The sequence below is a fragment of the Oikopleura dioica genome, chromosome PAR (assembly GCF_907165135.1).
Source record: "Oikopleura dioica chromosome PAR, OKI2018_I68_1.0, whole genome shotgun sequence".
Taxonomy (NCBI): Eukaryota; Metazoa; Chordata; class Appendicularia; order Copelata; family Oikopleuridae; genus Oikopleura; species Oikopleura dioica.
The window spans coordinates 4,534,236-4,549,078 of record NC_137293.1 but is presented as its reverse complement, the minus strand read 5'-3'; the positions used below and the strand labels follow the sequence as shown (position 1 = coordinate 4,549,078).

The 14,843-nt window shown below is 39.4% G+C and overlaps 3 protein-coding genes and 1 non-coding gene across 4 annotated transcripts; 1 reads left to right on the top strand and 3 right to left on the bottom strand.

The window, feature by feature from the left end:
- Positions 1 to 455: 455 nt before the first annotated feature.
- Positions 456 to 1,922, top strand: LOC145703888 (uncharacterized). Its single transcript, XM_081781285.1, has 6 exons — positions 456 to 560; positions 608 to 898; positions 944 to 1,053; positions 1,099 to 1,267; positions 1,311 to 1,404; positions 1,449 to 1,922. The coding sequence occupies exons 1-6, from the start codon at positions 464 to 466 to the stop codon at positions 1,879 to 1,881; spliced, it is 1,194 nt and encodes a 397-aa protein (XP_081637411.1). The 5' UTR covers positions 456 to 463; the 3' UTR covers positions 1,882 to 1,922.
- A 1,711-nt stretch (positions 1,923 to 3,633) lies between these two features.
- On the bottom strand, positions 3,634 to 4,915 carry LOC145703410 (uncharacterized). The gene is made up of 3 exons (XM_081780768.1): positions 4,175 to 4,915; positions 4,080 to 4,128; positions 3,634 to 4,035 (listed from the first exon to the last, which is right to left on the bottom strand). Exons 1-3 carry the CDS (start codon positions 4,854 to 4,856, stop codon positions 3,813 to 3,815), a joined length of 954 nt encoding a protein of 317 aa, XP_081636894.1. The 5' UTR covers positions 4,857 to 4,915; the 3' UTR covers positions 3,634 to 3,812.
- A 91-nt stretch (positions 4,916 to 5,006) lies between these two features.
- Positions 5,007 to 14,001, bottom strand: LOC145701368 (uncharacterized). The gene is made up of 8 exons (XM_081778589.1): positions 13,880 to 14,001; positions 9,249 to 9,456; positions 7,536 to 7,677; positions 6,720 to 6,860; positions 6,497 to 6,672; positions 5,787 to 6,038; positions 5,283 to 5,742; positions 5,007 to 5,235 (listed from the first exon to the last, which is right to left on the bottom strand). Exons 2-8 carry the CDS (start codon positions 9,373 to 9,375, stop codon positions 5,007 to 5,009), a joined length of 1,527 nt encoding a protein of 508 aa, XP_081634715.1. The 5' UTR covers positions 9,376 to 9,456; positions 13,880 to 14,001.
- TRNAY-GUA (transfer RNA tyrosine (anticodon GUA)) lies at positions 9,037 to 9,122 on the bottom strand. The gene is given in 2 exon segments: positions 9,037 to 9,072; positions 9,086 to 9,122. It is a non-coding gene; the product is annotated as a tRNA-Tyr (tRNA).
- Positions 14,002 to 14,843: the final 842 nt, after the last annotated feature.

Here is a 14,843-nt window from a genome sequence, read left to right as displayed (position 1 = left end):
GTAATTCTAGCGTTCCGAAAAAACACAAGAATTGCGTCATTTGTACATTCTTTGAATATCAGTCTTTTTCGAGCGTATCTGTAATATACACTGTAATGTGTATAAATTTATTGTTTATCAAAGTTCAATGAACTTTTCCTGTTTTCGTTGAATGCTGTTGAATTTCTAGAATTGGTTGAATTGAACTGTTTTTACGTAAGAAATGTTTCGTAACAATTAGTTCGTAGACAAAAAAATTATAATCCGACTCAATTTTTGTACTTATGGTAAAATTTGATTTCAAAATTCTACAATCAATAATTGTCCATATAAGTTTTCGTTGTCATCATTTCGTTACAAGGAGAGAAAATAAGAGCAATTTTGAGATGGATTTTATAAAGACAAAAATGTGGAACAGGTAATTTTTGCCTTTTAACTAAGATCCGAAAATCCGTTTAGCTCAGAAGCTCAATCAAGGTTCGGGATGAAACCAACATGGAATCAAGAGATTCCTCAGCATTGGGTCGACCAGGGACTGACAATGGACGACCTTAAAGCTGGTTACAAAGTAGTGCATGCTTGTAAGTTGTAAGTTCGCTGGATTGAAGTTTGTTCATGAATATTTTAGACCTCCTCGTTGGCATGATCATCTGCATCATAAATTACGTCATTTGCTGGAAGGTGAGGAAGAATATTCATCCGATGAAACTCATAGGCGAAATTCCAATGACAAAATTCGAAAAGTATGCTTTTGCTTGTCAACTTGGACGCGAACCTGCAATCAATTTCGTCAATTCTACTCTGGTAACAAACGATCGAGCGTATGTCGTTCTTCGTTTGATTCTCGGGCTTACTTCAACTCTTGGTCAAACTTTTGTTGGAGCAAGTACTCCGCTGCGCGGTCTTAATTATCCAATAGGTCGGTTGGTTGTTTTTCAATCGAGAAATAAGGAAGTGTCTTTAGCCTTGATTCTGACAGTCTACACGAATTTCAACAGAAAATTGATAATTCTCGGATTTGGGAGCAAAATGCAGACGCTCAACAAAGTCCATTCCTACTTCTTCAATTGCCAGGTACTTCTGACTTCAAAAAACACCCCTGAACATCTGTTTTTAAAGCTCATTCTTGCTGTTTTCATCACAATCTCAAACTGGACGCAATGGTTTGGATTATTTCCTTTTCGAGACATGTCTCGGAAGCCTGATTTATCCCATAATTTGATGGCGATCAAAGAGTTTTCTCCGTTAATTCTACTGCTCGTTGATTTACTTTGGTTGGAGACAAGAGGTAATCGAAGATGAGGAATAATTTTTTTAACAAAAAATGATAGTTCATTTCGCCGGCGTCTGGCACGCTATGACGACAATGACTTCAATGACTCTCTTGCTGATTGCCGGTCAAAAGCAGCAGCCTCAGGCAGTTCTGTACGTACATCAAGATCTGTAAAGTAATGATGATGATGTTTCAGAGCACCAGTCGACCAACCTGCAAGAACACTACCACAAACCCATATTGCCATGATTGCGATTCCGACAATCCAGTTGGCGATCTCCCTCCTTTGCGATTTAAAAATCTGGGTTCTGAGACAACTCCCTGTCATTGGCGAACGAGTCCGACTGCGAGAAAGCCTCATCGAGAATTTTCGAAAACGACAAGCTTTCACGAAACATTTTCCAGTAACGAGAGCAATGCGACGACAGACGGCGACTACGAATGAAATCTTCAAGAAATTCGGACGCGTCTCGCAAAAACAATCTATTTTACGAAGACTTCAACAGAGAAATCAACAAAGAAACCAAGTTGGTGATAGAAGAATATCACAGACTTATGGAAGAAGACGAATGTCTGTTGCGAATGCGCTGATGACTGTTGAGAGTCTTGATTCATTTGAGTATGACTGACATGCTTTTCTGGTAGTTTAATAAACTTTGTTTTATGTGAAGTTGATAAACTGTACTTTATTGGAAAAAATGGGGATTGATAAGTTACAGATGTTATGAAATCATTCATGGAAGCACAGCTTGTAGAGGTTATTTTATTTCATTTTCGTAAGTCTAAAAAACGCGTCTCTAGAACTTCTGTAATCTTCATTATTATTTGCCAGTACAGTTATCAGTTTGAGCGGTCAAATAAGAACGATCAGGGTGATGAAATAAAAGTGTTTTAGGACTTTAAATTTAGGCTAAAACTTTTAGTACTATGGAAACAAGACTTGGAATGGAGTCCACCTGGAATCATGAAATTCCCCAACATTGGGTCGACAAGGGTGTGACGATCAATTTTCTTCAAATGGGGTACAAAATAACTCATATTTGTAATTTGACATTTGTGTTCGTAAATCATATTGCGCCGTAGATCTTATCGTCTTGGTCATAATTTCATTCATCAATTACGTTATAACATGGCGAGTGAGAAAAAAGATTCATCCGATGAAACTCATCGGCGAAATTCCAATGACAAGATTCGAGAAGTATGCTTTTGCTTGTCAACTTGGACGAGAACCTGCGATCAATTTCGTCAATTCTACTCTGGTGACAAATGATCGAGTTTACGTCCTTCTACGTCTTATTCTTGGGCTTACTTCAATCATGCGTCTTACATGGGTTGGATCAAGTACTCCATTCCGTGGCCTGAACTATCCTATAGGTACAGTTTTAATTTTCTCACTGGTGAAAATTTTTGATAGCTGTGATTTTAACAATATACACGAATTTCAATAGAAAAAAGATCATCCTCGGATTTGGAAGCAAAATGCAGACGCTTAACAAAATTCATTCTCTTTTCTTTAATTGCCAGGTAAACATAACAGTTCAAAGTATTAATTAATTTGTTGACAAGATTATACTCTCGCTTTTCATCGCAATAACCAATGGAACAAAATGGCTTGGATTCTTCCCTTACCGTGACATGTCCCGTAGATGGCCAGATATGACAACAATCATGATGATCGCCAAAGAGTTTGTACCATTAATTTTTCTTCTTGTTGAAATACTTTGGTTCGACACAAAAGGTATACATAATATTACTTTCCTAGTATCTTTTTTTAAGTATCGTTCGCGGGCTGCTGGCATGGGATTATTTCGACAGCAATCGTCGTTCTTGCAGTGTTTGCTGGTGCGAAACAAACTCCACAAAATATCGTGTAGGCTTTATTGAATAAGTATAATGTCTGAGCACAAGATTAAGTGCACCAGTTGACCGCCCTGCAAAAAGCCTGCCTCAGATCCACATTTTCTTCGTTGGAATACCAGTTCTACAATCAGTATTAGCAACACTCTGCCTTTTTAAACTATGGATCCTCAAGAAATTGCCCGTTATCGGTGACAGAATCAGAAATCGAGAAAATCTCATCGAGAATTTTCGAAGACGGCAAGCATTTTCAGCACTGTTTCCCACATCGATAGAAATGGCGAGGCGACGAACGACCACTACGAATGAAATCTTCAAGAAATTCGGGCGTGTTTCGCAAAAATCGTCGGTTTTGCGAAGAATTGCTCAGAAAAGAAATGTTGTTGGTCCAGGAGATAAAAGAATCTCTTATGGGGCGCGGCGAATGTCAATTGGGAATAGGCTGCTGACGGTTGACAGTTCTGATACTTTGACTGATTGTGTCTGAAATTTTTTCCATGAATAAAAAGGTGTATTTATTTGAAGTTTATTTACAGTCATTTATTGAAAAAAAAAATGCGCATTGATCAGAAACAGGTGTGTTGAACAGTGAATGCTTTATCTTAAAATTTTGTGGTCTGTCACAATGGATGCTGAGGTTTTTTTCTTTCGATAGTTTAGTTAAAGTTTGGGCTAAAGTTAAAATTGTCGAGGCTTGATTTTATCAACTGCTGTCGAATTTGTACTCGCTGACGCGTGAAACTTTTGGAATAAAATTTTGAGTCTCGTGGGGTTCGGTTGCGTCGATGGGGTCGAGGGAATCGTCGCGGATGATCTTGAGGTCGGGGTCTTCCGTGTTCATTTGGAGGTAGCCGTTGGTGGCGTTGGAGCTGGAGGATTCAGCTTTGCCGGATTGGAGGGAGGCGTTGAGACTTGCTCGGGAATCTCTGAATGTTCTGGTGAGAAGGCATCAAAAGAAAAATGGTCTTACTTTTGAAGTTTCGATCGTTTCTTGAAGTGAAAGCTAACAACAATCGCTCCTAAAATTCAACATCAATACGATGGTCTTCATTGACCTCTACTTACCGAGAATGACAACAAGGCCAATTACTCCTCCGACAACAATCATATTCATCCCAGCTGCATCAGGGTCAGCTTCGAGCATTTCATTTCTTTCTGTTTCCACACTGGTTGTGAGTTTTTCTGTGGAAAGGATTCTCGGTTCTTTTGTCATTTTCAAAGTTGCTGATGTTTTTTTCTGGGTAGTTGTCGTTGTCGTTGTTGGGGTAGGAGTTTGGGTTGTAGTCGTTGTCGGCTTCGGAGTTGAAGTAGTAGTTCTAGTTGTCGTTGTTGTTGCCGATTTCGTTGATGTTTCAATTTTCTTTGTTGAAATCGGGTTGACCAAATCTGGCTCGAGAACAATAAGCTCATCGGCATCTTCTGCGCCTTGTGATTTCTCGGCAATTACTTCCTCTTCTTTGATTTCAAGAGTTGTTGTCACATCCGAGCTGGCTTTTGGACCATCAGTTGCGACTTCCGTCACAACAATACTTTCAAGTTCGGCAAGGTTTGGCATTGTTTCTGTCGATTCTGATGTGTTTGGCTTATCAGATGATGATTTTTGGCTAATTGGTGATTGCGTTGGAATCACAGGTGCGTTTGAGGAATTTGGCTTTTCCGTGACGATTTCAGGGGAGTCATAAAATGGGACTGCGATGATTCCAGGCACTTGATAATCTGAGTTTGATACAACCACGCTGAAGGACATGTCTTTTTGGTTGAATCTCTTCCGTGCGACACTGTTCGAGACTGCAGTTTTGTCTTTCATTTCCTTTTCGCGAGCTTTTTTTCAGTCGTTTAAGGGGTTGAAGGCATAAAATTGATCGTTGATATTAATTGTTTTTGAGAAAATTGAAGCTCATTCCTGAAGCGAAAGTGATTCTGCTTTGACGATTGCTGCGACATCCCATTTGCCCGAATTCGTTCCAAGTTCCCGGACGGAGACAGATAAAATTTCCTTTTCGACGGATGATCCGAGCGATTTCTTAATTGCGCTTGCGACATCTTCTGTGAATTCGACTTCAGAGCGGCCCGGGGCTTTGTCAGAAATGAGGTAGGAGAGGTGGAAAATCCCCGTCGAGGGCTCACTAAGAAGATGATAGAAATAGGTATGAAAAAGATGAAGAGGGAGTACCTTGTTGTTGCTTTTGACGGTGTTGAGGTTGTTGTCACTGTTGATGAGGTAGTTGTCGTTGTCGTTGGGACAAGAGTTGTTGTTGTTGGCTTTTTGGTTGTCGTCGTCGTTGTCGTACTCGTCGTAGTCGTCGTCGTCGTTGTTGTTGTGGTTGTTGTGCTTGTGGTTGTTGTTGTCGGCTTTTTCGTTGTCGTCGTCGTGGTAGTTGTCGGAGCAAACTTGGCAAACATCTTCTTGTAAGTCTCCGTTCCAACACAATTTTCGTCGACTTTGTCCATATCGGGCTCTCCAGAACACCAAAGTACAACATCGTTCTCATGATCATACAGATTCGCTGGAGTGTAACCCCAGTATTTTGAAAATGGGAAACGAGCGTATTTTCCCCAAGAAAGTCGATCTGATCGCTTCAGCGGAGTCGTCTGGCCGCCGAAAAGGCATTGGCGTAGAGATTGCTCTCTTCCTAGAATTCAAAATAAGGTGAAAGGTTTGATGATTGAATATTACCTCTGCATTTGAGGGACCACATCCAAATATGCATGTATTCAGAATCTTTCTCCGTCAGAGTCATTTCTTGAAGAACATCTTTTTTCGCTTTATACAATTTCGCTCCTTCCGAAAATCCCATCGACCGGCAAGCAATATCTGCGGCAACTTTTGTAAATTCATCAGCAGAAACTGATCCAAATTGACCGGCATGCGAGATTTCCAAGCGGCCCCAGTTAAGCGCATCGTCTCCACCAGTTAGTCGAACTCGACCTAGAAGAAAATTTTTGATGAAAAGCGCGTCAAAAATGTGTGAAGCAAATTGATAAGCTCGAAAGGCCAAGTGCTCGTTGCGGTTTCGGCACTATACATTTTCAGAAGAAAAAATGACGTGGTACAACTTGGCGAGTCAAAATCTGACATTCCAACTTTTGCCGTTTTTTCGTTTTATCATTAAAACAACTTCCGGAACTTGCTGCTGAAAAACATTAAACGCGGTTATAAAACAAGAAATGTTTGAAAAAATAATTTACAGCCGTGTTTAATAGTTTCCACTCTGGCACCGCGCCCAGCCGGCTTATCTCAGAATAAGAGGCGGATATCAATTTAAGCTGCTTCTATATGTGAAAAAATTTAAACTGCTTAGCAATTGACTTTTGATCTTGTCACTGTAATTTGGGGAGAGGAACGCGCTTCCCCCTGTTTCAGAGAGAACTGTGGTGTTACTGTACCTTCTCTGCAGGAGCCACCAGCTTCAGAATTGCTCAAAGTCGTTCTATGAGGACAAACAGTTTCCGGCCCAAATCCAATATCCTTCGCAAATCCACAATGGAGGACAACATCATCGTCATGGTCAAAATTATGGCCAAGTTTGCTCCCCCATCTTTTCTCTCCAGGGCAACAATAACTTAATTCCTCTTTTACAAAAAAAGCGAAGAGAAGAGGTATACTTACCCTAGAGTAGGCTCATCCCCGTGGCAATCGAGGCCAAAGTACCCCGTGGGCAGGTCTTTTTGTTGCACCATAAAGCGGTCTTCGTAGTTCAACTTGTCCTTCCATTGTCCAAGTGTGCCCCAGCCCATCACGCATCCGAAGCTAGAATTTTTCGTTATTTTGGAAATTTATTTTTCATTTTCAAAGTTGATCTTAAGAGGGTCCAGCACGTCACTCAACAGCAAAAAAAAAGCGAGGCCATAATTTGATTGATTACGACGTGCAAATCAGACTTGACGGTTATAAATCGCCAGTTATGAGTTTTGCTTTGTGCTTTGGTGAGCTCGGTGAACTCATCAAAGAGCTCAGGTGGCTCATGAAGCAGGGCAAGAACCAGGTGAACTTACCGCAGAGCTTCCGATTACTTTTCGCTAGATAGATTTTATTATTTACGATTCTAGCGCTTTCGAGCGAAAATTGACAATAATCATTTTTCAATGAATACCAAAAGGACCGTTTTTTCCAGTCTTTAATCATCCTTGATTTCATTTAAAAAATGACTAAAAAGACAAATTTGTGAAAATGATCTGGTCTATCACCTTCTGCCAGGCTTCTGGGCTAATCAGTGATCAATAATGAATTTATCCTTTTTATGTTTTATTTTCATTTAAAGTCAGCTTATTTCCGCCTCGCCGGAACACAAGTCTAAAGCGGTCACTTTGTTCGCTCCTTCCGGCCTTTTTTTATAAACGTCGATAGTGTGGCCCCTTATTTTACGTGAGCCATGCTTTCGCCAATAAGGCGCCAAGCGTCAATTTCACTGAAAGTTTAACTCACCCTAATCCGGTACAAGCGACCATGGCTTCGCTGTAGTCGAATCCGATCTTGCTCAGTGTTCCCCATTCTTGCTCGATTTCGTTAAAAATTTGCAGCGCGCCACGCCCGTATACTTCTGTTTCGCCAGCTAGTCGAAGTTGTCCTGAAGAATAAAAATTTAAAATCTTTGAAAATTTTGAAAATTTGGGGTTCCGATTTTTTTGGCATTTTTCAAAATTTTTTTTTGAAATTTTTGAATTTTTTTTTTATTTTTTTCAAAATGTATAAAAAACAAGATCTAAAATGTTGTTTATTAAAAGCTAGAAACAATTGTTTTTATCTTTTTATTCCTTATTTATGGCTGCATGAAGGGAGCTTGCAAATGGCCGCGGTCTGGCGCAACTCCAGCGCCAGAAATAAGCATACCACCGCGGATTTATTTTATTCCCGCTGACGCCGTATTTACGCGCGTGTCCCTTAACGAATTCAAGAATTATGGTATTTTCAATCCATTCGAAATCGCTTTTTTTTAATTTCGCTTAAAATCTGTCCAAAAAGGTCTTAACTTCTCAAGGCACGTGGTCCAATCATTGGACCACGGCGACTTTTACCTCCTGTATTTCCCGTTCTAGTAATCTGTTTGACCTGAATTTTGTAATGTGAGCTGATAGGACGAAAACGAACCACTTTGTGAAGTTTCGAATGAAAACTCAAAAGTGGTGGCGTTTTGCGCCATATTTCTCTTTCGCTCTCTGGTGGAATATCGAAACGGATTTTTCGACTTACAATTGTAAATTATTATAGAAGAGGGTTCAAGCTCTCTAACAATATATTTATAATCTTTTTTACTTAATGGAAACGTCAATTAGAGCCAAAAGTTCTGAGCGCTATTTTTCACACTATGAATTGGGTGCGCCGCGCGGGGCTGGATAATGCATTGTGGTCCAATTATTGGACCCCGTGTTTTGAGGGTATAGTAGCGCGCCCGTGTTTTGAGAAGTTAAGGTTCTTAACCCCCTTAAGGTCTAATAGACAAAAGCGAAGAGGGATATTTGTGGTTATTCACTCACACGCTCTGACTTATGAAAAAGTATGTTTTGACAAGTGTCCATTTTTATTCTCAACTGCTCGCGCGTGTAAGCCACCGTTTTGTAATCATAAGCAGTTGAAGCTTTCAAAGGCCGGTTTGTGTTGCAAAATATTTAGACTGGACGCCAATAGAGCCTTGTCCTTTTGGCGCACGATTGTTACAGCAGGTTAATCGCGAACCGGTGCGAATGGGGTGTAAATATATAAGCTCGCTTATTTGTAATGGCTAACAATTTAAGCTGGTTGGTTTAACCCACTTGTGCGTATCAATGAAGCCAAAGACCTTCGCCAAGAAATTCGACTCGAAATCAACATTCAATTCTTGAAGGCCCAAGTTCGTCGATAACATTTCGCAAGAAGGGCCTAAGATGGCCATTTCGGCACAAAAATAAAGCATTTTCGACCGGAGCCAAAAATTTCAAAAGAAAAAGTTTCCGTCGAACCGGATTCGAACCAGTGACCTAGAGATAACTGCTAACCCTCTACAGTCTCCCGCTCTGCCAACTGAGCTATCGACGGCTGGGTACCTTTCTTCAAAGATGCAACTATACATCAACCCTTTTTAAATCGGCGTTACTAGTACTGTTATCATTTCATTTTCATCTTCAATGAATCTAAAATTGACCTTTGATCGTGGTCACTTACCGTGATAATTTTGCCCGTGTTGAGTTAAATTTCTCCATTGTTCTGGACTCGGGACTTTTTCCTTCATCATTTCGCATATTCCAGCCACTAGATTTGGGCTAAGCCCAAGCGCTACCGATAATTTCATCCCTCTTCTTCTTGTTTGTACAGTTGTTCTCGTTGTTGCTGTTGTTACAGTAGGCCGATCATCGATTGGAAAAAGCCTGAACTGAAAAAGTGTTAATTACTGGTGTGTGGTTGGATCATCAACCGGATGGTCATTTAAAGAGCTCCTAAGGGTCTGACACTTGAAATATGCGTTGCAGGAATTTCAAAAATAAATGCTAGAAATTCCAAAGAAAACTTGCAAGCTGAGGAATTTGGCAAAACAGGAAATGATTGATAGATAACCTGATCGCCTTAAAATTCTTTTGGCTGCAATATTTTAAGGGACCCCGCCCGGTAAACTAACTGCGGTATAAAAAGTGATAAGTTGGCTGCAATTGGGACCGGAAGGTGGGGACGAATCTGAAGGGAGGTAATAAGGATATAACGCGTTTTATAATTGAGTTCAGGGCAGTTGTAAAATTTAGAAGAAAAAGAAAGAAAGAGCTTATCAATTGGGACAACAGGAGAAACATTTATACACCTGTAGGTTATCAGCTTTACAAAGGACCCCTTGGCCCGCAGTTTTTACAAGAGCTTATAAGTTGGCATGAACTTTTAAGGGGGTAGACACAAGAGCATATATTCAAGCAGAATTTTCACTGAGAATATCATAGTGAGACCCTTATTTTTTCTACTCGAAATAAAGAGAAGACCCTAAAAGGTGTATTTTTAAAATAAGAATCCCCAAAAAAATCGGACAAAAAAATTTTTAAAAGAAAAACGCTTTCTCTTCTTTTGAGTCTTTTTTTAACCTCTTACTCTCTGAATTTTCTTAAATCTGAATCTCGCTCAATCCCCTTCTGTCCTTTTCGTCCTCTCAAATTCCCTTTCCGAGTAATTTCCTCAGAAGGATAAGCAGCCTATTCTCTTTGTCTTGGTTTCGATTTCAATATTTCTTGTTTAATTTTTTTTTCTTGAGTTTGAGTTTTCTGAGTTTCGAAAAGTGTCTATTTCTGGTGAAAATTGGCGCCAAATCTGTCAGTGGAAAATATCCTCTCCGTCATGGTGGAGGGCTGGAGCGGTGCCAACGCGCTCCCGTGTTTTTTCAGCATTACACCGCCGCACCACCGAAAACTATCATCACGTGACAGGCCAGGTACAGAAGGAAGCCCGCACCTGGGAGAAGCTTTCCGAATTATGACATCGTTTACATTGATAACGAAGGAATTTCGCAAGAGCCATAGTTTCCTTCGAGGCCTAGTCAAAATTTTTAAGGGGGTAGACCCCGTTCAACAGGGTTTTCTTAACCCTAATTCTGTCTCAACGAAATCGGATGATATAATCATGAGAGTCGCTAAATTCTCAATCAAAGTCCTATTAAACCATTCCCGGAAGAGCTAATCAAGAAAAGAGAAAAGAGGCTCCGGTTTGCTGAGACGGGATCGTAATTCGGAAGCGCCGATAAGATAATAAGCATTGATCAAAGATCAAATGCCCCCCGATAAACCTCTGAGCTCCTGGTTTTTATCTCGATCTGTCTACACGAAATCATGAAGAATCGGTACTTTTTTTCGGAAAATTAAAAGAAATTGACTTTTTTCTGTTCAATTAATTTTATTCTTTGAAACATGAACTTTTTTCCTTTGAAAGGACTCGCTTTTGAAAGCCCGTCTGGCAAGATCCACGCGGACTGGGGTTAACCCTTTGAAGCGCTGAAAACTTTGACTTGGCTGTTGGTTGAACTTCCGCCCCACTGAATACCCTCCTTTTCATCGAGTTAGCATCTTTTCACGGGAATGGCGTTTCCTTTGGCGATTTCCCGCGATTTTCGTTACTCCCGTTTTAATCCGCAAATACGCCACATAAATGGCCATTTTATGAGTTTAAGGACTTTCTGGGTGGTCTTTCCAGATAGTCTCTCTTTTTTATGATTAAATATTATTTTTTTTTTTCTAACAGAGTTAAGCTAGAGATACCCTTAACTATTTTGCCTATTTTTTAAGCTATTTCCTAACAGAAAAAGCTTTACCAAAATCTAAAAATATTCGAATATTCAAATTGCGCAACATGGAATTTAATGTCTCGACTTTGACCTTGAGGTTCCAGCCCAATTACAGTAATTTCAATTTGCGAAACGAGCCCTTCGTGTTCGGTAATAACCGCCGCCTCTCCAAAAGCGCTTAGTCCCATGTAAATAGCTGTATATTTACGCGAGCTAATGGCGCGTGACTCTTTCCATATTTGAACCCTCGTCAATCTTACCGATTTTTTGACTGAATGTATAATTCGAAAAGGGATCGACCGGGGATAATTAGATTATGCGATCAAAAATAAACCTTTTTTTTCTTGAGAAAAAAAAGGGTTCGAAAATATTATTTTGATTTCAACCCTTTTTTTTCGTCGAGAAAAAAAAAACTGTGAGAAAACAAGGTCGAAATTGTCCTCTCACAGGGCCTTTATTGCAAAATTAAGTAATTTCCGGAACATCTCAGGGCGAAGAAAATCTTGAAGCTCTTGTGAAGCACTCATTATCGCTCATTTTCCGCGTTGAATTTCAGATTGAATCCTTCGCGCTTCTTTTCAGAATTCTCGAAGAATTACTGAATTTCAGATTCTGAAATGGAGCCAGTCTGACGAGGACGGTAATCAAAAGAAAGATTCAACTCGAGTACTGACGCTTTTTTAAACTTCAGAAGAAAAAAGAAAGAAATGCACGATTGATTAATTTTGAATTAGTCTGAAAAAAGCTTGGTGTCAGAGTGCCAAAACAGATCTGTCAAATATTTATTGCTTCCTTCGGTGACCGGTTGGGATACTATTCTCTTTCATTTTAAGGGTGTCAAGAGCAGTTTTTACAGGTCAATCTGAGTAGCGAAATCGGGGCATTTTAGAGTCCAATCAATCGAGCATTTGGCAAAAATCAACAAAAAGAACTGCATTTTTGGAAGACCAATAAGCTTGCTGTATTTTGCTTTCCGGCCAATCAAAATCCAGATGTATGAAATCACTTTCTTTTTTTGTTCTACCCTTAAAATCAACCGAAACTTCTTCCCCTCCTTTAAAAATTCACGAAACAAGACACCTTCAAGTTGTTTTTCAACCCCATTCATCATTCAACCCTTTTTTCCCAACAAAAGTGCCCCCCTCTTTCAAATTCAATCCTCCTCCTAAAGGTACCATACATTCAAGAGCATCATCTTCCAGATTCTCGAAAAAAAATAAGCAAAAGCGATTAATTTCACACCTCATGAATCCTGCCGCTGAGTTTTAGGGTGATAAAATTTTATTTTCACGGATTAGGCTAATGAATCTTATTCAACTTTTTTTTGGCGCGTTTCCTAGCGGAGAAATCAGCGGAATTGCAAGAGGATTTGCTTTTTTTCTACTCAAAAATGCAAACCATAAATCAAAAGTTAACTCAATAAAACTCATAAATAAAATCGAGAAGCCGCTTGCGGCTTCGAGCTTCATAATTGAAAAAGACGCGCGAAGCGCGGCTTTAACTTTTTTTCTCAAAGCCGCGAGCGGCTTTTTCGGGTGAAATTTTCGTTTTAAAACATTATTTTCGAAAATTAATACCCAAAAAAGCCGCTCGCGGCTTCGAGAAAAAAAGTTAAAGCCGCGCTTCGCGCGTCTTTTTCAATTATGAAGCTCGAAGCCGCAAGCGGCTTCTCGATTTTGATTTCTGATCTTCATAAAAAACCATATCATGGACCCCATAAATTGGCCGTGAATGAAAGATGTTAAATGGCGGTCTCCGGAAAACGCGGCCAACCGCGTCGAGTACTCACACGTACGATGTTTCTTCGAAAAAAAGGGATGAAGGGAGGTCGTTTATCTCTTTTATCAAAAAATGGGCCCATTGACGAGCGGGATTTTCAAGGGAAAGATTTAAAAGGGGCGGTACAGATGTACTGAAAGGCGTAAAACAAAAACGGATCCGGCGATACATTTATGACTCTTTTTCTTCTTTTCTGATGCTAATTCACCTCAGAAAAACGACCTTTTTACGTGCCCGTTAGTGATTGATGGGGAAACAAAACTCAATGGAATTCCACAACTTTTGATAATTGAAAAAATGCTTTGTGTATTATGTGTTTTTTTTCTTATCAAATTTATATTATTTTATTTTCATTGAAAAAATTCTTGACAATGAGTTGATACCCTTAATTTAAAGCAACAGGCCTTACTGAAACTTTTTATTTATAATTTAAAAATGATAATAAAATTTTTATATAATAAATATATTATAATTTATAAATTATAAATATGAAGTTGTCAGTACGGGTCGCTGCTTTAAATTAAGGGTATCAACTTATTGCCAACAATTTTTTAAATGAAAAGAAAATTCCAATTTCTGCGCAAAAATGATAATCGCTTTGAAATATTTTGTCCTTTTGAAATATCCGAATTGAACCCAAAATGCTGGCCAGTAAATTGAACATTTGGCACTTGAAATGGGCTGAAACTCAACCCTTGAGCTTCTGAGCTCTAATCCTCTTCCAACTTCTCACTTTTCAAATTTTCATTTTTTCTGTCTTTACCTTTGTTTTTCTTCGTGTTTTTTCGCTTCTTATCTCTCGAGGGCGAAATATAAATGTTTAAAAATGTATAAATTTAAGACTTGGTCAGGGAGTTATCGCGGCAGAGAGCGTTGATAACAGAAAAAAAAATTGAAAGAGGAAGAAAAAAATAAAGCGCGGCGGCGGGCTGTTAGCGCGGCGCAAAGTGCGCTAGAGCGGACCAAGAGCGCCATCACGAGATCAAGAGAACAGACTCTGTCCAACTTGGCTTCCTCAAGCTTCGCAAGGAAGAAAAGGTTGTACTAAAAGAAGATTTGAAAATATAAGAGTATGGTCGATTTTAAGGGGGTCGGCATGATATTTCGGCGTTTTTTCTTGGAATTTATCCCCTAAAGTTTACAAAGTGATACCCTTATTCTAACTCGCAAATAAAAATCTATCGCTTCTATCGAAATTTCAATTGATTTTGACATTATCATTCAGGACCCCCATCAAGAATCATGAAAATGGGGTTAGGGTTAGGAAAACTATCTTAGGTAGACCCTTCTAGTTGCTACCTTAGATCAGACCCTCAACTGCAACTGTTCTTCAATTGATAATCTCTCGATTACCAATTTAAGGATATACAAGCCCTTAAAGCCCTTATTGAATATCTACATTATATTGGCTTTGATCCCTTACATTAACCCTAACCTCAACGAAAATGCTAACCCTAACACCAACCTTATAAGTCGTCACACCTCGATCAAGAAAGAAAATTCTAGCGTCAATAAATTTCAACGCCCTAAAAACTTTGTTGAAAGATTTTTCAATCTCGGAGACCGAGAAATTTTGGCATCCTTCCTGAATGTCGAGTTCTATTGTGTTTTTTCGTGTTTTTCGTCGGCGACGATTGTTGAATTTTTGTCAACTTTTTTTTTGAAATCTCGCTCAAGTGGGGTTACAAGAGCGTGGCTCTGAGTACCACTTGGAATTCAACAAGAAG

Bases quoted from the DNA above. Each gene is read 5' to 3' on its own strand.
- LOC145703888 (XM_081781285.1), top strand. From the start codon at position 464: ATGAAACCAACATGGAATCAAGAGATTCCTCAGCATTGGGTCGACCAG. The intron at 899-943 runs GTCGGTTGGTTG...AAGTGTCTTTAG, and splicing joins CGGTCTTAATTATCCAATAG to CCTTGATTCTGACAGTCTAC. The intron at 1,268-1,310 runs GTAATCGAAGAT...AAAAAATGATAG, and splicing joins ACTTTGGTTGGAGACAAGAG to TTCATTTCGCCGGCGTCTGG.
- LOC145703410 (XM_081780768.1), bottom strand. From the start codon at position 4,856: ATGTCCTTCAGCGTGGTTGTATCAAACTCAGATTATCAAGTGCCTGGA. The intron at 4,129-4,174 runs GTAAGTAGAGGT...GTTGAATTTTAG, and splicing joins TGGCCTTGTTGTCATTCTCG to GAGCGATTGTTGTTAGCTTT. The intron at 4,036-4,079 runs GTAAGACCATTT...CAGAACATTCAG, and splicing joins AAACGATCGAAACTTCAAAA to AGATTCCCGAGCAAGTCTCA.
- LOC145701368 (XM_081778589.1), bottom strand. From the start codon at position 9,375: ATGAAATTATCGGTAGCGCTTGGGCTTAGCCCAAATCTAGTGGCTGGA. The intron at 6,673-6,719 runs GTAAGTATACCT...AGAGGAATTAAG, and splicing joins GGGGATGAGCCTACTCTAGG to TTATTGTTGCCCTGGAGAGA. The intron at 6,039-6,496 runs GTACAGTAACAC...ATTTTCTTCTAG, and splicing joins TGGTGGCTCCTGCAGAGAAG to GTCGAGTTCGACTAACTGGT.